A 25,576-nucleotide genomic window follows, 5' to 3' on the forward strand; every position below is an offset into this window, starting at 1 on the left:
GCTGCTCTTTGTCTTTGTATCGATGAATGGCCCTGAACTTGGTTCAGTCTCTATTGCAGAAGCTCCATCACCACACTGAATGGTAATCATATGTTTGGGAATTGTGTTGGGTTAATGCCATCGACTGTCAATGCCGTAATTGCAGCATGATCTGTCATGGCATTTGCATTGCCACAAGATTACCACAGAAGAAAAAACGATTTGTTGAGAGAAGGCGATGCTATCATGCTTTGCCCAACCAACTCTTTCTCAGTCATACTGCATGTCAAGATCATGTGCTACAATTTTTTTTTTTGAGAAAATGTGCTACATAAATTCAGAAAACAAAATCATGTAGTACATAATCTTCCCGGATACTGCTAATTAATTAGTAAAACGAGATTTGCATCAACCTAGGGCGCCAAGTCTAGGATGGAGGGGTAGGCGTAAGGACCATTCAGCCAGCCGTTGGCGATGTGCTTGTAGGCGGCCTCGGTCAAGTGGATGCCATCCCAGTGCACATACGCGGACGGGTCGCCGCAGACGGTTGCGCCAGGTGACCCACAGGCTGCCTCAGGGTTGTAGTTGTACGGCCCGCCTCCGCCGCAGCACGCCCGGAGAGGCTCCTCGCCGAACCCTGCAAACCAAGCCAGGCCAACAGTTAAGTAACCGCCCGGATGGCCGTGGATGTAGGTACGCAGGATTCACAGGAGGGACTGAAAACGCTGCGCACTAGCAAGCCCAGCAATCTAAATGTGCATGATCTGCAAGAGAGAAAACTGCACATATCTCAGTTCAGTAACCGTGAGGTTACAACCACCACTGTAGAACAGCTCGTGGGAACCCTTTAATCCCATTTTCTACATTCTGTTTGTAGTGAGCAATACATGACCGAGTGAGTACTAAAACACTAGTTCATTCACATACATATATGACTTACCCTCAATACTTGATACCAGGTGATCTAAATGAGTGTTGAATTATTATACATTTATTAAAGGCCATACTTTATATGTTTGGCAATAGTAATAAATCAACCCAGCAGGGTCCAAGATGATATAGGCTGCAAGGTGATAGGGCTTTAGCCTAGGCCCAATAGTCCACGGAAGCCCACTTAAGAAATATAAGGAAAATCGAAGGGATCAAGATTCCAGTTCCAGCTTAGCTCCTACACATTTCGGTCTCCATTTGTGCAAGGGAGTATTCTTTTTTTTTAAAAAAAAAGAGTGTGTGTGTGTACGAGGGTATGTACAACGCAAGGTGTTTAGAACCGAGTGCTCAAAGAAAGTAAGCACGCAAGGCCTTTTTTTAGAACAAGGATCGCGCATGCGGACTGAAGTCTGAAGCTCGATACCACGCACCTGTAACTAAGACCTCAAGTTTGACCTTACAACAAGCTAATAACTTGTTGGAGCCTTGGAGGAAATCAATCGATGCTTGCATGCAATGGTCCTCCCTCGATCAACATGCTTGAAGAATCCTATCTTTTTGTGCCAAGTCATCAGTATATACAATTACCAGACGATCCTTCCATTTCGCAGCTGGCACTCAGCACGTACACATGTATGGGTTGGTGTGCCTAATTAAGATTCCAAAATTTTCGAAGATCGCGAAACTCTTGGAACCACATAACATTAAGCGCAGTCAATGGCCTCATTGCTTTAGATATCATCAAAAGGTTTGACTTCGTTATATATATCTACGCGCTGCGCATTGCCTTTATGAACATTGGTCAGATTTCACGTGCACTGCCATACTGTTTCAACGGTAGATGCTTGGGTTATTAGTTTAATTTGTTGCAAACTCTACACGCGTCTAACAGCCTAGCTAGGAGAACTGAAATTGTTCCACGGGAAGAATCAACCAAACAACAGTGACATGTCAGAGGAAAATTAGAAAGGAGCAAAATGGGACAAGAAGTGAGCTGTCAGCTGTGTGATAGCCGCCGGCGTTTCGGAGCACTCACCGAACTTGCCGGGCCGCCGGAGGAGCCGCGCCACCGGGCGGTAGAAGTCGGCGTAGACGAGCTTGGCGGCCGGGTACTTTGCGCGCATGCTCGCCACGGCCTCCCGCAGCAGCCAGTTGTGGTACTGCGCCAGGCCGTTGAGCCGCCGCAGGCACCCCGTCCGGCGGTCGTACTCCGTCGCCGTCGCGTTCCCCGCCGCGCCGTACTTGGCCAGCGCCATTGGCAGGCACCCCGCCGGCAGCGTGCCCGACACCACCACGAACCTCGCTCCCTCCTCCACCAGCCTCTGCGCACAAAAGAAATCGTCAACAACCTGGGAACAACTCGAATGAATGAATCATGCGTCCCGACAACAACGGCGTGAATCGCGATGTGCCGATGTGCCCGTGATCCGAGGGAGGAATGCGCACCTCGATGCCTCTGCAGATGGCTTTCACGACCTCCGGGACGAGGGACTTGGCCTCCTGGAGGCTCTTGCCGCCGGCGAGGAAGTAGCCGTAGTCGTTGCTGCCGAGCTCGCCGACGACGAACAGCGACCTCGCCACCAGGCGCTCCCCGCACCCCGCGGCCGCGGCGGTGGAGTTGCAGAGCGACCGCCTGAGCCCGCGGAACCACCCGATCTGCGCGCGCAGGGAGCTCCGGAACGGCGGCACGCTGGCCGCGTTGTGCCGGAGGAAGAACCCCACGTCCAGCGCCGTGCCGCCGACGATGGCGAAGTTGGCGCCGCGGCTGAGGTCCTGCGGCTGCCGCGAGAGGAACGGCGCCACGAGCGGAAGCTCCAGCGCCTCCGCTGCGCGCGCGCGTGCCAATGCAAGAGCAGACAACAATGGCGTCTGTCAGGCTGTGGGGATCAACCACCTATGGTCTTTGCGCTTGACATGTACGAGAGACTGCTCGAGATTCTACGATGCGTTTGCGTACCGATGAAGTCGATGATGAGGCGGCCGTCGGACGGGCGCCCGGTGGGGCGGCGGAAGAATGTCTCGCCGTAGGGGGAGTGGTTGAAGGCGATGGCGGGGAGGCCGGCGCACTGGTGGACGAAATTACCGGTGTCCGCGTAGGAGTTGCCGAAGCTGAAGATGGAGCTGAACCGTGGAGGCGTGCCGGCGGCGGTGCCTGTGCTATGTAGGAGGGATGAGAGGATGATGACGGCGAGCGGCAGCACCAGCGGTAGTGGCTCCATGAGTGACAGTTGCGGACAGTGGAGAGTGTAAGTGACGGGTCAATTTGCTTGCGGCGCAGCGTTCAGTGTGGGGAGACTAATCTGAGCAACTCTGACTAGCAACTGTTGTGACCACCAGACTACTGTAGTAATGCTGAGAAAATTACTGAGAGGGTGTTTAGTTGGTGAAAAAGTTTGGGTTTGGGTATCATAGCACATTTCGTTGTTATTTGATAATTAATATCTAATCATAAATTAATTAGGCTTAAAAGATTCATCTCATCCTAATCAGTTAAATTGTGTAATTAGTTAATTTTTTTCAACTGCATTTAATGCTTCATGCATGTATCTGAAAATTTAATGTGACGGGTGCTGCGCAAATTTTTTTGGAACTAAACGCTCCCTGAACCCCACATGAGTGTTCTGAACATCTTCATCACCAGAATTTTGGTAGTCATTTATTTTTTTAAAAAAAGGTGGGGTACCCTGTGTCGAGATATGTGTTTCGAAGACTTTGTAGCATTTGATTGTTTTTTTTCGCGTCACAGCTTATATAGGAACTGCGGTTACTTTAAGACAAGCAAGACAAGCAGTAGGGTTCGTTCTTCATCTCTAGTGTGTACTTAGGGGTGGTAATGGGCCATCCTAATGATTCTTCACAATCCTATTTGTCTCCTAATTTTGTAATTCAAAATTGTATAAGATTAGAATTCGGTCTTTAAATCATCTAAACTAAAAATTAAAGCCATTTACAACTCCTATGTGTAGTGGGTGGGTACTTCTGCTTTCGTGGTGTTTAGGGCAATTTTGGCTTTGCGTTTTCTCCGATTTCTGTGTGCAGGCTGACGTGGCGCAATAATAGTGTAAATTTAATCCGTTCCTTTTTTTTTTCCTTTGATGGTTTTACTGTGTTCACTTGTGATTTTCTTAATTGAGTTGCTTGGATGGGATTCCATTTCAAAACAAGGCCTGCTGCGGAAGAATCAGAGGAGAGGATTGGGCTGTGGCCCAAGAAAGGCTGGCATAAGCCCATCTCCATGTAGCCCATAACGGAAATCAGGCGAGTTACGTAGGCCCATGCATGAATGGATGCGGAGGAGCCCAACTCGACCCAATGCCTGGTCTGATGGACTCATCCATCCTTGGCGTCAGGAACGGAACGGGACAGAGGGTGTGGTGATGCGGACTGCGTTGCCGGAGTCGCGTCGCGTGGAACGAAGCCAACACCATCCATCCGTCCCTTCCGGCTCGCAGCCGCGCAGACGGCGACGCACAAGATGCAGGCAGGCAGTGTAACAACCACCACGCGGACAGTCCGCGAGGTGACGGCGGACAGTCCGCGAGGCATCGCCAGATATTTATCTGGACGGATGTGGGACCCGCTGGTCAGATCTCTCTTCCTCCTCATTTCGTCCAGAACCGAGCGACTCTAGACCGCTCGCCTCGACGTCGCCCTCTCCCCTCGATCTCCCTTCTCCGGCCATCCTAACTCGATTCCTTGCGCGAGTACCTTCCCTAGCCCCTCCTCCACTTTCCCAAACCTCCAGACCGGCTCCTCACGGCCGGAATCCTTCCCACCACCGCCGGACGCCATTGGAGGTGTTGAAGCTCAGTTCCACCGCCGATCCGCCTCTCCGGTCGCCCTCCACTCGAACCGACCGCGGGAATGGATTCGTGGTGAGTTTCTTATGCTTCCCAGCCTTTTTCCCCTTCCATGGCGTGTCGCCGGCGCCGGAGCACGGCCTCCGCCGTCGCCGCCGCCCTTGCTGCCGCCTAGGGCGAAGGTCAGAAATTAGTTATCGCGGACGGTCCGCCTGGGAGGCGCGGACGGTCCGCCGGTCAGGTTAGTTTTGTCCAGAGACGATGTTGCCTCTGGTTGTTTTTGCAAGATTGACTGCGGACAGTCCGCTATCGGGGAGCGGACGGTCCGCCATTGAGGCTCAAATTTGTTCCAGAGACGATGTCGTCTCTGGAGGTTCGCAGGGGTGAACTGCGGACGGTCCGCTACTAGGGCGCGGACAGTCCGCAGTAGAGTCTAGGAAATTGTCCAGAGACGTTTTCGTCTCTGGTGGGTTGAGTACTTGAACTGCGGACGGTCCGCTAGGGGTGGCCGGACAGTCCGCAGGTAAAATGGGCAAAAGTTCCAGAGACGTTGTTGCCTCTGCTGGGTTGGTAGGATAGTGCGGCGGACAGTCCGCCACTCGGGCGCGGACAGTCCGCAGGGTGTTTCAGTTAAAGTAAACTAGTTACATTCTTGGGCTGCACTCATTTAATTCATATGCATACGTGTAGCATCCGCATCTGAGGGAGCCGTCTTTGAGGTGATCGCGGCACCACAAGAGCAAACGACGCAGGCCCAAGAGGAGAGGTGTGAGCACCCGGCCCAAGGCCCGTCTGGCCCCAGTGTTGAGCAGCAGGCGCAAGGCAAGCCCCGGTGCACATCCTAGTATTTTAAATTAAGACACCTATGTATGTTTCTATTACTTGTGCATTAAGTTCAGAAATTGTTTGGAACCCTAGTTGCATGATTCATAGGATTCCCGGAGTTATACTAGCATGTATAGGATGATAGTTGTGCTAAGCTTAATGTTACCGGTAGAAGACGAGTGGTCTCCTGCACTCGCGAGATGTAGGATGTTAGGAGTCGAGTAATTTCCGGTTACTCGCGAGATACGTTATTATCTTAATATAATTCAGTATATGAGCTTGGTTTCGAAATGAACATGGAAATGTGAGACCAGGCGGGGATGATGGATAGGTATGGCAGCAGGACAGGGTTCCTGGGTGTCTTAGCCCCGTCTGTGTCGATTAAGGACCGGTGGATGTGGCAGTGCTGATCGGGGATTGAACTGTACTAACCGCATGCCGGGAGTAGGAGGTAGTCGAAACCGGTAAGCCGAGTACTGCCTTGCTTCGAAAGTACAGGAACCCGCACCCAACTCCTGGGGCGAGTCGAGTAGTCGCGGAGAATTGGGATGCATGTGTTTACTTTTGGTGGTCTCACGTTGAGCTCGGCTGACCATATGTCGTTGGGCTGGTTCCTGTAGTTCGAGGCGGGGAGGGGAATGGTTGGTATGTATAGTCCGACGGGGCAAATACGTGCCGTGTTGGTTAGGTCCACCTTGCAAGGTTAAATCGGATCGATTCGCCGTGTCTCGCGGTTATGAGGGCCTTGGTCTCTTTGTCACACCGTAGCAAAAATGTAGAATGTGAGTTAGGTATGTTTATATAAAATATTGAGCTCATCGAATTATTTTGCTTGCATCACCATGATTGCTATAGTGGGTCTTTGCGAATATGAGATGAGAGTTAATTTATATAGAATCTGAAGCTAAAATAATGAAAGTAAGGAATTACTTTAGTTGCTTTTTCTGCAAAATAACCACCAGCCAAAAACCTTGCATGTCTAGCTATGTGGGCTAAGTTATACCCACTGGTCGGGTAAGCCTTGCTGAGTATTAGAATACTCAGGGTTTGTTGCCAACATTATTTCAGAGCACGCAGACGTAGACTTCTGTCCCTGCTGCGCCAAGTTCATCCGCCGGGATGCAGAGGGATGGGTGGTCGTGGAGCCGGACGTTTAGTTAGGGATCTCTCTAGGGCTCACGTTTGGTAGCTGTAGGCCCCGTTCCTCTAGACGAACCAGGATTTCAGTATTGTAAAGTTTGTGAATTATGTATTTATTCAAACTCGGCTTGTAAAACTTAAGGTCAAGCTCTATGTATATTTGTTGTATATTCAAATATGTGTCGTGCTTGTACCATCTGCGCCCACCTTCGCGTGGGACTATCGGTGATGTTTCGATCGGGACGTGGGTTGCGAAAGGATCGCCAAATTAAGCCGTTAAGCTAATGAGCCCGATGTGTTCAAGTGACGGCCATTACGCTTAATTAGAGTTTTAATTTGGCGGTTCCGTCACAGCTGGTATCAGAGCCGAAACGCACCGAGGGTGGTACAGGCATGCTTAATTTCAAGTTTTTCTGAAAATATAAAAATGGATTTTGAGCGTAGGGCGAGCATGCATCTCATTTTTGTAGTATTTTTGGGTTTTTCCGTAGGAGTTGATGGGGGGGCGTGAATGGTTGCGAGAGTGTCGTCGGCCGGACCCGAGGCACTGTCGCGAGGCATGTTCAGCGGACAGTCCGGTTAGGACCCGCGGACGGTCCGCCGGACCTTGAGAAAAATTTACCAGAGCCGGTGGAACTGAATCTGGTTGACAGTGCGCACGGTGGACGGTCCGCAGACTCTCCGCGGACAGTCCGGTCGACTAGGATTTTGGGAAGCGGACGGTCCGCCCATGTACTGCGGACGGTCCGCCGTACTAATTTCGGCTGGACCAGGGCAGCTCGGTTAGACCAATTGGTGGCGCCGATCGATCGCCTGGCCCCGCCTGCTAGTATCCTTCAGAATTGTTTTGAAGCCCTACCTTCTGCATTGTGCCATGACTTGCAAGGATTAATTGCTATCGGTTTTGTCTTGATTTATCTGGATGATGGAACTAACCTCGTCATGGTTGAATGCAGAATGGGAGAACCACCGAACCCTCCTGAGTTGGCCCAGGCCATTGCGGCCATGCTCACTGGGCGCGATGAGCAGACGGCACTCCTCCGTGAGCTCGTGGCGCAGGGCAGAGCGCCGCAGCCTGGACATCACCATCAGCCGCCTGCTCCTGGATATCCAGAGTTTCTGGCTACTCAACCACCGCTCTTCCATAAAGCGGATGAACCGCTGGAGGCAGACAGCTGGCTTCGGACTATCGAGTCCAAATTCACCCTACACCAGTACAATGATGGGGACAAGGCAGGATTTGCCGCTCAGCAGCTTAGGGGCCCAGCACGCACATGGTGGGACAATCATGTGGCAATGTTCCCAGCGGACACCCGTTTCACTTGGGCACAGTTCCGGGAAGCCTTCAGGGCACATCACATTCCAGCGGGGGTGATTAGAAGGAAGCTCACCGAGTTCTTGGCCCTGAAGCAGGGAAATAACAGTGTACTACAGTACTCCCAAGCATTCAACACTCTCTCACAGTATGCTGGGTACCATGTGGACACTGACGAGAAGAAGCAGGCCTGTTTCAGGCAGGGGCTCAGTACCAAGCTCCAGGATCGCTGGGCGATGGTCAGGTTCGACAGTTTCAGTGAGCTAGTCAACGGGGCTATCATACAGGAGGACGCCCACCTAGCTCACAAGGCAGAAAAGAAGAGAAAGGCGCCGGCAGCGGGGTCCTCTAGCAGTGCCCCTCAGAGGTTTCGCTTGGTGCAGTCGGGCCCACAGCGAGCCCCTTTTCAGCACCAGCCACAGCAGCAGTGGGGATACAGGCCCCCTCAGTACACTCAGCCACAGGGGACGGTCAGGCCTCCTGCTCCTCAGCAGAATGAGCAGAAGGTCTGGGTGCAGCAGCCGGGGGTGCGCCCCAATCTGTTTCCGTGCTACAACTGCGGGCAGCCGGGTCACTTTGCACGGAATTGCCCAATGCCACCCAAGCAAGGCCAGCAGTCGAGCCAGCAGGGTCAGAAGCAGCAAGTGGCCCACTTCAAGCCGGGGCAGGTGCACTACACCACCCTCGAGGGTATTCCTAAGGGAGCTCCAGTGATGGCGGGTACGTTCTCAGTAAATGAACAACCCGTTACAGTATTATTTGATTCAGGGGCGTCTCATACCTTTATTAGCAAGGGGTGTATTGTTAGACTGGGATTAAAAACTGAAAGCATGCCCAAGCCATACCACATTCATTCGCCTGGGGGGAAGTTAATCACCAATCAGTTTGTTAAGCAAGTACCCCTACAGTTGCAAGGAAAAATTTTCCCTATGGCCCTGATAATGTTACCAACCCAAAGGATAGATATTATATTGGGTATGAACTGGATGGAGGGTCAGGGAGTTACTCTGGACACGACCTCACAATCTGTGCACATCAACTCCTCTATTCATGGTAGTATGACTTTAAATTTGAGGGATCCAGCGTCTTTGACTCATGCGGTGCACCACGCCGAGGGCAAGAAGCTAGAGGACATACCAGTGGTGTGTGAATATCCGGACGTCTTTCCGGATGATTTGCCTGAAATGCCGCCTGATCGTGACGTGGAGTTTACCATTGAATTGCAACCGGGTACGGCACCGATTTCTAGGAGGCCTTACCGGATGCCACCCAATGAGCTGGCGGAGTTAAAGAAACAATTACCGGAATTGCTTGATAAGGGCTATATCCGTCCTAGCAAGTCGCCTTGGGGCTGTCCTGCACTCTTTGTGAAAAAGAAAGATGAGAGCCTCAGGCTGTGTGTGGATTATAGACTTCTGAATGCCGTCACAATCAAAAATAAATATCCCCTTCTCCGGATTGATATTCTGTTTGATCAGCTATTCGGGGCCAAAGTATTTTCCAAGATTGATCTCCGCTCTGGTTATTATCAAATAAAGATTAGAGCTGAGGATATTCCCAAGACAGCTTTTTCCACCAGATACGGACTTTTTGAATGTCTGGTCATGTCTTTCGGGCTAACCAATGCCCCTGCTCATTTCATGTACCTCATGAACTCGGTATTCATGCCCGAGCTAGATAAGTTTGTCGTTGTTTTCATCGACGACATTCTTATATTTTCCAAGAATGAAGAAGAGCATGCAGAGCATCTCCGCATTGTGCTTCAGCGCCTGCGGGAGCACAAGCTGTATGCCAAATTTAGCAAATGCGATTTTTGGCTCAAGGAAGTCCAGTTCTTGGGCCACATCATCTCGGACAAAGGGATTTCTGTTGATCCTAGCAAGATTCAGGATGTCCTGGATTGGCAGGCTCCTACCTCTGTTCCTGAGATTCGAAGTTTTCTTGGGCTAGCAGGATATTATCGCTGGTTTGTACCGGAGTTCTCAAAAATTGCTAGGCCCATGACCGAATTACTCAAGAAAGGAGTGAGATTTAGTTGGGGCAACAATTGTGAGCAGGCTTTCCAGACCTTGAGAAGACTTCTGACGTCTGCTCCTGTCCTGGCTCAGCCAGATATCACTCGACCATTTGATGTTTATTGTGATGCATCAGGTATGAGTTTTGGCCGCATTCTCATTTCCGCCTTTGACTTAGCTGGGTATGATTCTGGCCTTGATGTTTGTATGTGATGCATTAGGTACGGGCCTTGGCTGCGTCCTTATGCAAGATCAGCGGGTGATAGCTTATGCTTCCAGAGCACTTAGGCGACACAAAGAGAATTATGCCACTCATGATTTGGAATTGGCAGCGGTGGTGCATGCACTGAAGATTTGGCGTCATTATCTTCTGGGTAATCCTGTGCATATATACTCCGACCACAAGAGTCTAAAGTATATTTTTACTCAGAATGAGCTAAACTTGCGCCAGAGACGGTGGTTGGAATTGATTAAGGATTACGATCTGGAAATCCACTATCACCCGGGCAAAGCTAATGTGGTAGCAGATGCATTGAGCAGAAAGGCAAGTTGCAACTGTATCTCAGTAACCCCTATGCATGCAACTCTATGCCAAGAGATGGAGAAGTTGAATTTGGCTATAGTAGCTGAGGGTACACTTACTCATATTACCCTCACTCCAACACTGCGGGATCAAATTATTGCCGCTCAAAGAGATAATATTGGCATGGAAAGGATTAGGCAGAGGCTCATGGAAAGTGACCCTCGTGTGGCATGTTTTCAGCTAGATGGCGAGGGTGTGCTATGGTTTAAGAACCGGCTGGTGGTACCTAAGGATTTAGAACTCCGGAAACAAATTCTTGATGAGGCTCACCTCTCTAGGTATTCTATCCATCCTGGCAGCAACAAGATGTATCAGGATCTGAAACAGCGGTTTTGGTGGACAAGGATGAAGCGGGAAATCGCAAGTTATGTGTCAGAATGTGACACCTGTCGGAGGGTTAAGGCTAGCCACTTGAGATCAGCCGGCCCCTTGCAGCCATTGAGTATTCCATCCTGGAAGTGGGAAGACATTAGTATGGATTTCATCGTCGGTCTACTCAAAACTTACAAGGGGTATGACTCGATATGGGTTATTGTAGATCGTCTCACCAAGTCGGCCCATTTTCTACCGGTAAAGACCACACATGCGGCGAAGCAATACGCTCAGCTATATATAGATCGCATTGTGAGTCTTCATGGAATTCCAAAAACAATCATTTCGGACCGGGGTGCTCAGTTCATTGCCCGGTTCTGGGAGCACTTTCATGCCGCCCTCGGCACTCGGCTCCTCCGCAGCTCGGCTTATCATCCCCAGACTGACGGTCAGACAGAGAGAATAAACCAAATATTAGAGGACATGCTTAGAGCTTGCGTGATCACCTACAGTCAGAAATGGGATGAGTGCTTGCCATTGGTCGAGTTTGCTTATAACAACAGTTATCAAGAAAGCATCAAGATGGCTCCATTTGCGGCCTTATATGGACGGAAGTGCAGAACACCTTTGAATTGGTCAGAAGCGGGGGAGAGAACTTTCTTTGGGCCCGATATGGTGAATGAAGCAGAAGAGCAGGTTCGGGTCATTCAGGAAAATTTGAAGATTGCCCAATCCCGACAAAAGAGTTATGCGGACAAGAAGCGTCAATCCACCCTGTTTCTAGTGGGGGATCATGTCTATCTGCGGGTATCTCCAATGAAAGGGGTTCAACGGTTCGGGGTGAAAGGAAAGCTCGCACCTCGTTATGTTGGGCCTTTTCTTATTGTTGAGCAATGTGGGCCAGTGGCATACCGTTTGGAGCTTCCTGCCCACTTATCCGCGGTTCATAATATATTCCACGTATCTCAGCTCAGGAAATGCCTCCGTGTTCCAGAGAAGGTGCTTGACATTGAGAAACTACAAGTGGAACCCGATCTTGTCTATCCCGAATACCCAATCAAAATTGTTGATCACAAAACCAGGGTCACTCGGAATCAAACCAGTGAATTCTATAAAGTGCAATGGAGCAATCACTCCGAGCGGGAAGCTACTTGGGAGACGGAGGAATTTGTTCGGACTAAATGTCCGGAATTGCTACAAGTCTATCAAGGTACACACCAATTTATAACTCTCCCTTTAGCTATTCCTTAAATCTCGGGGCGAGATTTCTTTTAGGGGGTAGGGTTGTAACAACCACCACGCGGACAGTCCGCGAGGTGACGGCGGACAGTCCGCGAGGCATCGCCAGATATTTATCTGGACGGATGTGGGACCCGCTGGTCAGATCTCTCTTCCTCCTCATTTCGTCCAGAACCGAGCGACTCTAGACCGCTCGCCTCGACGTCGCCCTCTCCCCTCGATCTCCCTTCTCCGGCCATCCTAACTCGATTCCTTGCGCGAGTACCTTCCCTAGCCCCTCCTCCACTTTCCCAAACCTCCAGACCGGCTCCTCACGGCCGGAATCCTTCCCACCACCGCCGGACGCCATTGGAGGTGTTGAAGCTCAGTTCCACCGCCGATCCGCCTCTCCGGTCGCCCTCCACTCGAACCGACCGCGGGAATGGATTCGTGGTGAGTTTCTTATGCTTCCCAGCCTTTTTCCCCTTCCATGGCGTGTCGCCGGCGCCGGAGCACGGCCTCCGCCGTCGCCGCCGCCCTTGCTGCCGCCTAGGGCGAAGGTCAGAAATTAGTTATCGCGGACGGTCCGCCTGGGAGGCGCGGACGGTCCGCCGGTCAGGTTAGTTTTGTCCAGAGACGATGTTGCCTCTGGTTGTTTTTGCAAGATTGACTGCGGACAGTCCGCTATCGGGGAGCGGACGGTCCGCCATTGAGGCTCAAATTTGTTCCAGAGACGATGTCGTCTCTGGAGGTTCGCAGGGGTGAACTGCGGACGGTCCGCTACTAGGGCGCGGACAGTCCGCAGTAGAGTCTAGGAAATTGTCCAGAGACGTTTTCGTCTCTGGTGGGTTGAGTACTTGAACTGCGGACGGTCCGCTAGGGGTGGCCGGACAGTCCGCAGGTAAAATGGGCAAAAGTTCCAGAGACGTTGTTGCCTCTGCTGGGTTGGTAGGATAGTGCGGCGGACAGTCCGCCACTCGGGCGCGGACAGTCCGCAGGGTGTTTCAGTTAAAGTAAACTAGTTACATTCTTGGGCTGCACTCATTTAATTCATATGCATACGTGTAGCATCCGCATCTGAGGGAGCCGTCTTTGAGGTGATCGCGGCACCACAAGAGCAAACGACGCAAGCCCAAGAGGAGAGGTGTGAGCACCCGGCCCAAGGCCCGTCTGGCCCCAGTGTTGAGCAGCAGGCGCAAGGCAAGCCCCGGTGCACATCCTAGTATTTTAAATTAAGACACCTATGTATGTTTCTATTACTTGTGCATTAAGTTCAGGAATTGTTTGGAACCCTAGTTGCATGATTCATAGGATTCCCGGAGTTATACTAGCATGTATAGGACGATAGTTGTGCTAAGCTTAATGTTACCGGTAGAAGACGAGTGGTCTCCTGCACTCGCGAGATGTAGGATGTTAGGAGTCGAGTAATTTCCGGTTACTCGCGAGATACGTTATTATCTTAATATAATTCAGTATATGAGCTTGGTTTCGAAATGAACATGAAAATGTGAGACCGGGCGGAGATGATGGATAGGTATGGCAGCAGGACAGGGTTCCTGGGTGTCTTAGCCCCGTCTGTGTCGATTAAGGACCGGTGGATGTGGCAGTGCTGATCGGGGATTGAACTGTACTAACCGCATGCCGGGAGTAGGAGGTAGTCGAAACCGGTAAGCCGAGTACTGCCTTGCTTCGAAAGTACAGGAACCCGCACCCAACTCCTGGGGCGAGTCGAGTAGTCGCGGAGAATTGGGATGCATGTGTTTACTTTTGGTGGTCTCACGTTGAGCTCGGCTGACCATATGTCGTTGGGCTGGTTCCTGTAGTTCGAGGCGGGGAGGGGAATGGTTGGTATGTATAGTCCGACGGGGCAAATACGTGCCGTGTTGGTTAGGTCCACCTTGCAAGGTTAAATCGGATCGATTCGCCGTGTCTCGCGGTTATGAGGGCCTTGGTCTCTTTGTCACACCGTAGCAAAAATGTAGAATGTGAGTTAGGTATGTTTATATAAAATATTGAGCTCATCGAATTATTTTGCTTGCATCACCATGATTGCTATAGTGGGTCTTTGCGAATATGAGATGAGAGTTAATTTATATAGAATCTGAAGCTAAAATAATGAAAGTAAGGAATTACTTTAGTTGTTTTTTCTGCAAAATAACCACCAGCCAAAAGCCTTGCATGTCTAGCTATGTGGGCTAAGTTATACCCACTGGTCGGGTAAGCCTTGCTGAGTATTAGAATACTCAGGGTTTGTTGCCAACATTATTTCAGAGCACGCAGACGTAGACTTTTGTCCCTGCTGCGCCAAGTTCATCCGCCGGGATGCAGAGGGATGGGTGGTCGTGGAGCCGGACGTTTAGTTAGGGATCTCTCTAGGGCTCACTTTTGGTAGCTGTAGGCCCCGTTCCTCTAGACGAACCAGGATTTCAGTATTGTAAAATTTGTGAATTATGTATTTATTCAAACTCGGCTTGTAAAACTTAAGGTCAAGCTCTATGTATATTTGTTGTATATTCAAATATGTGTCGTGCTTGTACCATCTGCGCCCACCTTCGCGTGGGACTATCGGTGATGTTTCGATCGGGACGTGGGTTGCGAAAGGATCGCCAAATTAAGCCGTTAAGCTAATGAGCCCGATGTGTTCAAGTGACGGCCATTACGCTTAATTAGAGTTTTAATTTGGCGGTTCCGTCACAGTCAGGCGCGTCCATCCATCCAGCCGCCCGCACACGCGGCGGCTTGTCTCGGGGCGGCGCCGTGCACATGCGCCGCACTGGCCCTCGGCGCGGCGGCGAAGCGAAGCAGCGCACGGCGTCCGGCCCCGGCCCTTGTTCCCACTTGCCACTTCCCAGGCCGCCACCTGCGCGGCCGCGGCGTGGACAGCCACCGCGATCCTCCGGCGCCGCGGCAAAGGGTTCGTACCGGCGCGGTGACTCGCTCGCCTGTCGCCTCGCCTCGCCGGCACGGCCTGCCCAGCTCTCGGCAACGGCTTGTGGGTCTGGCGTGACGCTGCTGCCGATCGCCGTGGCGGTCAAGCGATCGCGGCAAAAGCGGCAGTGATTCCGGCGTGCGTGATCATGCGGAAGCCCCCTAAAGCGCTTTTCCAGCGCGGCTTCGCTTGCGTCGCGCCACCTCCTGCCTGCTCTCTCCCGGGCCATTTGGGCATATGTGCGTTGCTTGTTGCCGCAACCTTGTCTTCGCTCTCTCAATCTCCTACGCCTCCGTTCCGTCCTCCGCGTGCGGTTTCGGTGAGCAATCTTGGAGGGATCGTATCGTGTCGTGTCGTTTCGTTTCGTTTCTTGTGTTCATCACGCACGGCGGCGCGGGCGCTGAAAGCTCCTTGTCCCCGCCGCCGACCTGTCATCCGTTTGCACGATCTTTCGAGCTCCATTTATCAATCGCAGGCTGCTGATCCTGAACCGTCAGCAGAACACTTGTTTCCTCATGGCTCTCATCTATGCCCAAGCAACAAGAGTAGTAGAGTATTACACTCGCTCGATTGCAGGTGATAATAAATAAAACAAGGAGAAAGCAGAAAGGAAAAAAAAAAAACCTAACCGATCGATCGATCTCACTTACTTATCCCAAAATATACATGAACAAATGGAATGCACTCACATCCGTTATATTAGCACTCTCTCTCTTCACACTCACTATCTCTTCTTGCAGGCAGCAGGCACACTGACACCGCGCTACCACCTGGCTGGACTGATGGCCATGATCAGTCGACCATGTCCTCGCGGACGACGGTGGCGAGCGGCGGGTGCGCGTAGGGGCCCTTGAGCCAGGTGTTGGCGATGAAGCGGTAGGGCGCCTCCGTGAGGTGGATGCCGTCCCAGCTCACGTGCGCGTCGGGGTCCTCGCACGTCGTCGACCCCGGGAGACCGCAGGAGGCGCTCATGTTGTAGTTGTACGGCCCGCCGCCGCCGCAGCACGCGCGGAGGGCGCCGCGCTTGTACCCTGCACGCAACACACCACACCCAGCGTTTTGCTCTGTTAGCACAGGACAGGATGGGAGCAGCTAGTAGCGATGGATGGGGAGAGCGAGAGCAGTCGATGCGGCGTACGGACACAGGCTGTGCCAGTGCCGGGCAAGAACCCTTCCCGGTCCCCTGCTGGTAGGTGAGCTCGATTCGATCACGCCGATGTTGCCCGCCCACACCCCTGACTGAGCGTCCCCCCGACACCACCGGCCGTACCCGCGATCCGGAGCCGAGCCATCACTCTCCTTCAGTCCCTCGCCCTGGCTGTGGCCTACTCCCACTCCCCCACCACCAGTGGCTGGCTGCCGATCGAGCACCGACCGACCAGCCCGAGTTCCCCCGCCTGTCGCGGAGGAGAGCAGCATCAAATCGACGGGGCCGACGGGCTCCTGGCTTGTTTGTTCTCTGGTTGCCTACCAAACCAAACAAGCATGCCAAGGACGGCGCCGCAGCGCGGCACCAGCCCTGGCTGGTGACCGCTCGGAGACCAACACCTCACCTCACCTCCATAAAGGCGCCCACTGCTCTCTGATCAGTCGTGTCGTGCCAGAGCAGAAGCAGAGGAGAGAGCAGAGGAGAGAGCAGAGCAGAGAGATGATAGATATTCCCCTCCCTCTCCCCCTCTACCGCTGCAGGAGATGAGGTCATGAGGCTGCCTTCCATTGAGCTGCAGCTGCTGCCTGCTGCCTGAGCACATGATCAACAGACCAGAAAGGCGAGGAGGACTACTACTGACCGTAGAGGTGCGGCGTGCGCGCGAACTGGATGTAGGGCGTGTAGTAGTCGGCGTAGACGAGGCGGGCCTCGGGGCGGCGGCGCTGCAGGCGGTCGAGGGCGATCCGGAGCATGGCGTTGTGGTAGAGCGCGACGCTGTTGTACTTCTTGAGGCAGCCGGTGCGGGGGTCGTACTCGGACCGGTCCTCGGAGGGGTACATGGTGAGCGTGATGGGGATGCACCCGGCGGGGAGGTTCCCCGGCACCACCACGTGCCGGGCGCCCTCGTCCAGCAGCCGCTCCACGCCGCGCACCAGCGAGGCCACCACGGCCGGCACCATCGTCTTCACCTTATCCAGGGGCCACTCCGCCTTCCACGCGAAGCTGTAGTCGTTGCCGCCGAACTCGCCGAACACGAACAGGGACTTGGAGAAGAAGGCGCGGCACTCTGTAATTACATCGTATGTAGGGGGTGTCAGGTTTCGAATCGATCCATCACCGTCAGGAAGAAGAGACTCGTGTCGTGTCGTGTCGATCGTACCCTGCGGGTCCGAGCAGATGGTCTGCTTGACCTCGTCGAACCACTGCAGCTGCACGTTCATGGAGGTGTTGAAGGGCGGGATGCTCCACACGTTGTTGTCCCTGAAGTACTTGAGGTCCAGCGCCGTCGCGCCCATCACCGCGAAGTTGGCGCCCTGGCTGAAGTTGGTGCCCTTGTTCGCCGACGGAGGGAGCAGCGGGAGACCGAACGCCTCGGCTGCCGGATCGTCGGATCCAAATCAAATCAAACCAAACCACGGTTCCTTTTAGTATCGAATCGAATCAAATCGAGTTCACCGATCGGCCGACCGGTCGCCCAACTCACCCAGGAAGTCGATGACGAGGCGGCCGTTGGAGCAGCGCGCGTACGGCGGCGGGAACTTGGGCATGTTGGGCAGCTTGCCGGAGTTGATGATCACGAAGTTGCCCGTGTCGGAGAAGGAGTCGCCGAAGCTGAAGATGGCATTGTAGTACTGCGGCAGGGGCTCGGCGGACGCCGACAGGCACCGCAGCAGGACAACCACCAGGCACGCCGCCGCCGGCAAGGAGAAGCCCCTCCTCCTACTCGCTGCTGCCATGGCCGCCCACGAGGACCTCGGCTGGGCTCGCCAATGAGAAACCAGCAGTGGCCGGGGTGTGGCGTGGAAGGAAGGAAGGAAGGAAGAGGAAGAAGAGCCGGGAGGGCAGCGGAAAGCGGGCGGGCACCTGCTACACTGCACCACGCTGCTTAGGGGATTGGGGATCGCATTGTTATATAGCAGGGGCACATGGATTACACCTTGCAAAGGGTGCTGCTAATTATGTCTCTGTTTGGTTGCTTATGGGGCCCCGTTTTCAATTTCTTTCCCCCCCCCCCCCCCCTCTCTCTCTCTCTCTCTCTCTCTCTCTCTCTCTCTCTAAGACCCTTTGATTTTATTTGATTTGTTTTTGGGTGGCCTATGATGGATGGGCACTGAACTGTAACGGCGCATGGTGGATGGACGATGATGAGGAATGGAAGGTTTGTTTGGTGACTTTGATGGGAAAGGTAGGAGCTGGAGTAGGGGGTGCTGGACTGGACATGCCACACATGCCTTGCTTGCTTGGATGGCCTCCTGTGTCATCTCACCTGGGACACCCATCACTGCCAACCCGAATGAATTAGTACCATCCATGATCCATCTATTTTTATTTTTGAAATAACATCCATGATCCATCTGTCCTGTGCTGATAGCAATCAGCTAGCCGTTGAGGTGACAGGGAAATCATACATGTCAGAACGGTTGCAAAAAAAGGCATAAATAAAATGACAGGGCGGGATTATATGTAAATCCAAATAGGTGGTAGATGGTGCCTATTTAGTGGCAGTACTTTTCATGATCTGGTGCATATATACTACCATTCTAGAATATAGTTATTCTTAGATTTTCTTCGAATCAAACCTTTTAAACTTTAACCATAATTAATAAAAAATCATAACAATTAATAAACACAAAAATAAATTAGTTTATTCAGAATGAAACCAACTATTATAATATGTAACCTTTTTATTTAGAAATAGTTATTTTTGGAGATATTATTGGTCAAAGATGAAAACATTTGATTTTGACCAAATCTAAAGTTTTTATATTTTGGACGGGTGTAGTAGCTAATGTGGAGAGAGTAGCTGTATCTTGCGTAAGAAAGGAAGTGTATGATCTCTCTTAAATCTTAATTGTACTATTTTCCGGTGAGCATAGTCAAAGGGCAGCAAGGTGGCACCCTAGAAACAAATACGCACATACTCGATCAGCCCAACTAGTAGAGGCGAGGCACTAACTTGGAGGAAGGTCTAAGGTAGACTCCGACACCGACGACGATGGGCAGGACATAGCATGCATTCTCCCGGCCCCAGATAGCCGCGAGGAGATCCGATAGATTCGGCCGTCGCCAATCCATCAGCAAGCACAGGCCGGCACGTACGATCGCGTAACGCAACGGAGCAAGCAAGCAGCGGCGCCACCGTGTACCCCCGGCCGCCTAATTAACCGCCTCCACAAGCCAACAAACACACCCGCACAAGGCTGCGTGCATCCGCGCATCCTTTTGCAGCCGCTGGCTTTTCCCCTGCGGTCTCGGCGCTTTTCCTGCCGGAGTCAGGCCGCCGGAGCGGGCGGCCACCACCACCACCAGTCCACCACTGCACGGCTCGCCGGGGAGATGAGATTCCGGTTGGTGGAAGCGGACAAGGTGCCCGCGCGCGCATATGATTCCGGCGGGGCCGTCGCCCTCTGGGCTCAACGGCTCGCTAACCGCACCTTGGCGTGAGGTGACATCACTGCCGCCGTGCCGCGGGGGACGTGGACCGGGAATATATATGGTTAGGTTTATTCTGTTTGCTGCTGCTGCTGCTGATGATGATGCGCCTCCTGATCGGACGATGACGGAGTGACGAGGACCCGGCATGTGCGCCGCACCGGAGGCTGGGGAGATCGAGTGGATTGGGATCAGAACGTTAGTGGTGTCTTTTTTCTATAAAAAAAAGCTCTAGTGGTGTCTCGCAAAAAAAAAACTAGTGGTCTCCGCCTGTCAGGTGAACCTTTTATAAAACCTAGTAGGGAGTAATTATTTGGAAGACGATAACTCTCACTCACTATTCATGCTAGAACACATGCTACTCCACTGTACCACTGTTTAGTGACCGTTAGTAAGTGCTGGTTTCGTGGTGTGATGACAAGCGGCCATCACAAGCTTTTCCGAAAAAAAAGGGGGGGAAAATAGAGCCAAGGTAAGCAATGAGGTTGATCTGACATGATGCAGTCAAGCCATCACCGATCGGATTTAAACTAGATGATCAATTGCACCGATCCACAGCGATCAACGACACATTTCTTTTCGTTTCCTCTAATCACGCGCCTCGCATCGTCGCATCCCCCAAGGTCAGGGGCGAGAATCGGCATTTGATTTGGGGCCCCGAGTCGTGGGTCGCGCCGCCACCCTCGCGTTCATCGCCGGCTGCTAGCGCCGCATTCCGTGGCGATGAGTAGTACCCCGTATTTTGAAAAGGAACGAAGGTGTTTAGGATAAGATTTGGATGAAATATTAAATATAAATCATGAATAACTTTTAAGTTGTAGAGTTTCAAAATATAAAAATTGTATCAATAGATTTGTTTTGAAAATTATTTTTATAAATATAAATATAGTATTTTATAATAAACATCTATTATTTTATTATTTGACCAACAAACGGAGCCTCCACGTTCCTCTCAAGGCCTAGAAATTCTCACATTAATCGGAGAAAAATAAAAAAAATAAAAGTTACCCACCACTGCCATTATAATAAAAATTAACTTAAAATACCCCTATGTCTAATTAAAAATCACCCACCAATGCCACTATAAAAAATAAAATATAAAATACCATTTAGCTATATAACCGTTACAAACATATACTATAATAAAAACTAAAGTTAACAATAATCAATCAAAATAAAATGAAAATAAGAATAATTATATGTATAATAATATTATTAAAGCTCAACAAATCAAATTGTTATTATAGGTAGATCATATTTGAATTATTTTAACCAATAATAATACATAATTGACGATAATGAACATGATGATGTATGGTAAAAAATAGTATAATATTTAAGTAAGGATACAACGACATGCAAATTTTTTAATTTTTAATACTAGGCGCGTAAATGTGCGGGCTATATGTCTAGTTTTTATAAAAATAAAAAGTTAAAGTTAAACTTTAGAGAATTGAACTGTTTCTAGTGGCTCGCAAACACTGATTTCTTTCTAGTGAAGACAAAAGGCTGAACCCTGTTCCGCAGGACAGGAGTAACGTCAGCGTTTGCCGTATAACAAGTTCACTAGCTGATGACGATGGCCGCATGAGGCCAATTGGTGGAAGCTTTTCTTCTTATATTAGGCTCTGCTATGGCCCTGTTTAGTTCTTTACATGTAAACACAAAAAAGCCGTAAATGCATTAAAGTGAAACAGTATTTTGCTAATCTGAAGTACTAAATGAAGTCTATTTACAAAATTTTTTGCATGGATGGGCTGTAAATTGCGAGACGATTCTAATGAGCCTACTACTAATCCATGATTTGCAATAGTGATGCTACAGTAACCATCCGCTAATTATTGATTAAACATGGATTAATTAGCATCATTAGATTCGTCTCGCGATTTACAACCCATCTATGCAAAAAGTTTTGCAAATAGACTTCATTTAATACTTCAAATACCCGATTTACATCTTTACAAGTTTTTGCAAAATGAACTAAACACACCCTATGTTAACTGCTCATGTCATGATGTCCTCTCCTCCTCCTCCTCCTCCTCCTCCTCCCCGAGCGGAGCGTCCGCGATCCATTGTCCAATGGGGAAAGGTGGCTAATGATGCGACTCCTTGGCCCGAGCTAACTAACACCCATGATGATGATAAGGTTAAGTGCGTCGATCGTCGCGGTAACACGCGCAAAAAAGGATCGGAGGAAAAGGTGCTGTGGGTGGTGGCCAGAGGCGGCTAAAGCTGGTGCGGGTGATGAAAAGGCGCCAACCAACGTGGTCACTGCTGATAGTGGAGGATCGACCAGTATGGTGTGGTCTCTCTTCCTCTGCTGTCTTGTGCATCATCATAGTGTAAAAATCTTTGAGACGAAGAAAGCTTTAACGATAAAGTCTCGGTCCAAGATCGATCTGCAAAACAAGCCGCCGTAAAAGACGTAACCTTTACGTTGCTATGAAACAGAGGATTGAGACAGTGCTTGCTAACTGAACAACATCTCGACTGAACTGATGAACCAAGAGAATTGTTACCGCTGCGCTGCGACTACCACATGGATGCCATGGAATCAGTGTGCTCTCTCTGGGTTACGATTTTCATGTCCTGACTCCTGCCCGTGGTCATTGCTGCTGCTGCTGCTGCTCGATCAGTAGCTGTAATCATGGGACCAACCAAACGCACCCAAAAGGAAGCGACGCTGATGATGCTGCGCACTCGGATCGCCGATTTGGACGTGCGCTGAAATCAAGCGCGCCGCATTGGACGATCCCGGAGCAGCAGCAGCAGCAACAGGGGTTGCCCGATGGGGGAATGCCATGATGGTTCCGTCCGGCCGTCCGGTGAAGCAAGCCACTGACGAGCGGTCAGTTACTGCGCTTGCGTTCTGCGGCTGTCAGTTGGGCAGTTGCATGCTCTTGGAGCACGCTGCACGCCTACATGCAATCCAAGCATGGCCGCACCCGCATGGGTCAGAGCTGCCCCCAGCACTGCACAGCCCGCTCCAAAGTCCAAACGCTCCAAATCCCGTGCAACGAAGTGACACGAGGTAGGAGAAAGTTCCAAAACGGGAGGCGTGCAGAGATTCCTCGTGTCAGAGCTCCTGCTGACCAGCCGGCTGGTCCGGCCGTCGTGCAATGCAAGTGAACTAGTGACAGGCGAGCGGCAGGCTCGAACGGAAAACAGCCGCGAGAGCCGAGAGGTGAGGCAAACATGAAGGCAGGGCAGGCAGCAAGCAGGCGCGTACCGGCTCGGTCGGCGCGTCCGGTACGGTCTCCGCATGCTGCCGCCGTGTAGGCGGCGATCGGCAACCGATGAGCTGGACGAGTCAGGTGACCTGGCCAGATCCCCAAAGAGAACGAAGCAGAGCGGCGGCAGGCTGGCGATCCAGCTCGCGTAGTACGTGCGAGGCATGGCGATCCACCATATCACGGCTAGCTAGCTACAATCTCCGCTCCTCTTCTTCTTCTTCTTGATTGGCCGGCTAGCCAACGGCTGGCAGGGGCAGAGCGGCATGGCGACCACCTGGGCGCGGCCGCCTGCCCGTGGCCCGGCTTTGCCGCCTTGCGTGAGGTCATCGTCATCCCGCGCGGACGCTAGGACGTGCGGGAAAACATGCCTGGGCTGCGAAACGTTATCCGTGAGTATGCGTGCTCTCCAACCGCGGGGCGCGGCGGCCATGGCTATCTGGGTGCGCGGCACGCGGGCCGTGGAATGATGGGAGCGGTGAGCCCCCCCCTGGTCGGGTCGGTCGCCAAGGCCGCCGTCGTGCCTGTGCCTGCGGTGCCAAAGCTTGGCTGCCCGGCCGCGCCACGGCCGCGCGCCCGTCCATGCACCAGCCAACCGGCCCCGCCGCAGAGGCTGAGCCTGAGCCTGAGCTGACAAGCCTGCAAGCGCAACGCCGCAACCTGGGGCTACTAAAACTGCTTGCCGTGAGTGGGGTCTGTTTAGATCCTAAGATTTTACGCTCAAAAATATCACATCGAATATTTGGATACATGCATAGAGTATTAAATGAAGTTTATTTACAAATTTTTTTTCATGAATGGGGTGTAAATCGCGAGACGAATCTAATGAGCCTAATTAATCCATGATTCGCAACAGTAATGCTACAGTAACTATCCACTGATCTATTATCTTATTATTTGACCAACAAACGGAGCCTCCACATTTGCTCTCAAGGTCTATAAATTCCCACGTTAATCGAAGAAAAAAAGAAAAAGAAAAATTACCCACCGCTGTCATTATAATAAAAATTAGTCTAAAATACCCATGTGCCTAATTAAAAATCATCCACCAATGTCATTATGAAAAAATAAATATAAAATACCATTTAACTATGTATCAGTTACAAACATATATACCCACCACTGACATTATAATAAAAAATTAGCCTAAAATACCCTTGTGCCTAATTAAAAATCACTCACCAATAGCATTATGAAAAATTAAATATAAAATATCATTTAGCTATGTATCAGTTACAAACATATACTATTAATAAAAACTAAAGCTAACAACAATCAATCAAAATAAAATGAAAAATAAGAATAATTATATGCATAATATTAATAAAGCTCAACAAATCAAATTGTTATTATAGATAGATCATATATAAATTATTTTAATCAATAATAAGACATAATTTATGATAATAAACATGGTGATGTACGATAAAATATAGTATAATCTTTAAGTAAAAATATAATGACATGTAAATTTTTAAATTTTCAATACTACCCTTACAATCAGTTACGCACTTACCGTACAACACTGAACACTCTGCCTGCCGCCTTACAATCACGGCGGCTAGGGAGCATACAGTAGATCGCGGCATGCACGATCTCCTCCTCTCCCCTGGCCGCCACTGGTACATCCAGAGTACAAGTCTTGGCACCGACAGACGCACGACCACGTCCAACTAGTACTCCTACCTTGTGTTCGATTCCCTGCAAAAAAACAAACAAACAAAGAGGGAAAGGCAACGTCAACATGCTGCCCCAATTTCAACGCGATTGCAAGAGTTGGGAAGCTCGCAGCAAAGATATCGGTTTGCATTGCATTGATCGACTAGCAGCTACCAGGTTTAGTTTATTAGTTATTTAGTTTAGTGCCCCCAAGAAATTCGATCCATCGATCTCCGCTGTTTCCGGGGTTTCCAGTTAATAATTAAGCGGTTGGATTATGGTCAAGGGTAAATAACGGATTCTAATAATAAGCTTCTGGTTGGAGGGTCATCTGAGTGAGATCTCCTGCCCCGGCCGCGCTGACTCTCAATTATTATCGCCAGAGATTCCTTCCTAGATGCACGATGATACACTGCACAATCCGATTACAAGATTACATTACAAAGTAGCTAGTCATGCATCCTGGTAAGTTTTCTCCACAATTATAAATTAGTTTTATTATTATTAGTGGTCAGGGGTCATGGGAACTAAGGATAATAATCAAATTAAAGTAAGTACCATCTCATGAGCATCCATCTTTGACTCAACAAAATGGAGTCAGAGCACTCGGCTTTGCGGTAAGCACGTCGCTAGCCCCTCTGACGGTGGAACGAAATAAGGTCAGATCGAATCGGGTGATAATATGGAACCAAATTAAAGCCCGGCACCTGGCATGCTCATTCATGGCTGCATTGGCAACAGCACGCTGACATTTCTTTTTTTTTAAAACGACACGCTGACATTTCATGATCACAGGACTAGAAAAAAAAGGAGTTAGTCATGCATCCTGGCTTTCCCCCCAATTGACAATTGTAAATTTTATTTCATTGTTAGTGGTCATCAGGGGCCGTGGCAAACAAGGATAATCAAAGTATATATATCAAACTCCATCTCATGAGCATCGACGTCTGATCCAACAAAATGGAGTCAAAGCACTCAGCTTTGTGGTAAGCACGTCGCTAGCCCCCTTGATGGAACAATATGGTCAAAATCAGGACCAAAGCCCGGCAGCTGGCATAT

At 50.7% G+C, this 25,576-nt stretch overlaps 2 protein-coding genes across 4 annotated transcripts; both read right to left on the reverse strand.

Moving 5' to 3' along the window:
- Nucleotides 1-256: 256 nt before the first annotated feature.
- Nucleotides 257-3,194, reverse strand: LOC120663960 (GDSL esterase/lipase At5g45910-like). Its single transcript, XM_039942914.1, has 4 exons — nucleotides 2,867-3,194; nucleotides 2,356-2,735; nucleotides 1,946-2,231; nucleotides 257-616 (listed from the first exon to the last, which is right to left on the reverse strand). The coding sequence occupies exons 1-4, from the start codon at nucleotides 3,126-3,128 to the stop codon at nucleotides 393-395; spliced, it is 1,152 nt and encodes a 383-aa protein (XP_039798848.1). The 5' UTR covers nucleotides 3,129-3,194; the 3' UTR covers nucleotides 257-392.
- A 12,313-nt stretch (nucleotides 3,195-15,507) lies between these two features.
- LOC120663962 (GDSL esterase/lipase At5g45910-like) lies at nucleotides 15,508-18,111 on the reverse strand. 3 transcript variants are annotated; one of them, XR_005670674.1, is made up of 5 exons: nucleotides 17,680-18,111; nucleotides 17,356-17,571; nucleotides 16,837-17,262; nucleotides 16,185-16,729; nucleotides 15,512-16,077 (listed from the first exon to the last, which is right to left on the reverse strand). XR_005670674.1 is itself a non-coding variant. In XM_039942916.1 (4 exons), the coding sequence occupies exons 1-4, from the start codon at nucleotides 17,930-17,932 to the stop codon at nucleotides 15,839-15,841; spliced, it is 1,134 nt and encodes a 377-aa protein (XP_039798850.1). In that variant the 5' UTR covers nucleotides 17,933-18,111; the 3' UTR covers nucleotides 15,508-15,838. The 3 variants fall into 3 exon arrangements, 2 of the variants coding, with proteins under 2 accessions (XP_039798850.1, XP_039798852.1); XM_039942916.1 differs by lacking the exon at nucleotides 16,185-16,729 and having other exon boundaries at nucleotides 15,508-16,077; XM_039942918.1 differs by having other exon boundaries at nucleotides 15,512-16,729.
- Between the last annotated feature and the right edge of the window lie 7,465 nt (nucleotides 18,112-25,576).

The sequence above is a fragment of the Panicum virgatum genome, chromosome 3N, assembly GCF_016808335.1.
Source record: "Panicum virgatum strain AP13 chromosome 3N, P.virgatum_v5, whole genome shotgun sequence".
NCBI lineage: Eukaryota > Viridiplantae > Streptophyta > Magnoliopsida > Poales > Poaceae > Panicum > Panicum virgatum.

Bases quoted from the DNA above. Each gene is read 5' to 3' on its own strand.
- LOC120663962 (XM_039942916.1), bottom strand. From the start codon at position 17,932: ATGGCAGCAGCGAGTAGGAGGAGGGGCTTCTCCTTGCCGGCGGCGGCG. The intron at 17,572-17,679 runs GTGAGTTGGGCG...ACGATCCGGCAG, and splicing joins CCTCGTCATCGACTTCCTGG to CCGAGGCGTTCGGTCTCCCG. The intron at 16,078-16,836 runs GTCAGTAGTAGT...TGTTGCGTGCAG, and splicing joins GCGCACGCCGCACCTCTACG to GGTACAAGCGCGGCGCCCTC.
- LOC120663960 (XM_039942914.1), bottom strand. From the start codon at position 3,128: ATGGAGCCACTACCGCTGGTGCTGCCGCTCGCCGTCATCATCCTCTCA. The intron at 2,232-2,355 runs GTGCGCATTCCT...TTTTGTGCGCAG, and splicing joins CCATCTGCAGAGGCATCGAG to AGGCTGGTGGAGGAGGGAGC. The intron at 617-1,945 runs GTGAGTGCTCCG...CTTGGTTTGCAG, and splicing joins CCGGCGGCCCGGCAAGTTCG to GGTTCGGCGAGGAGCCTCTC.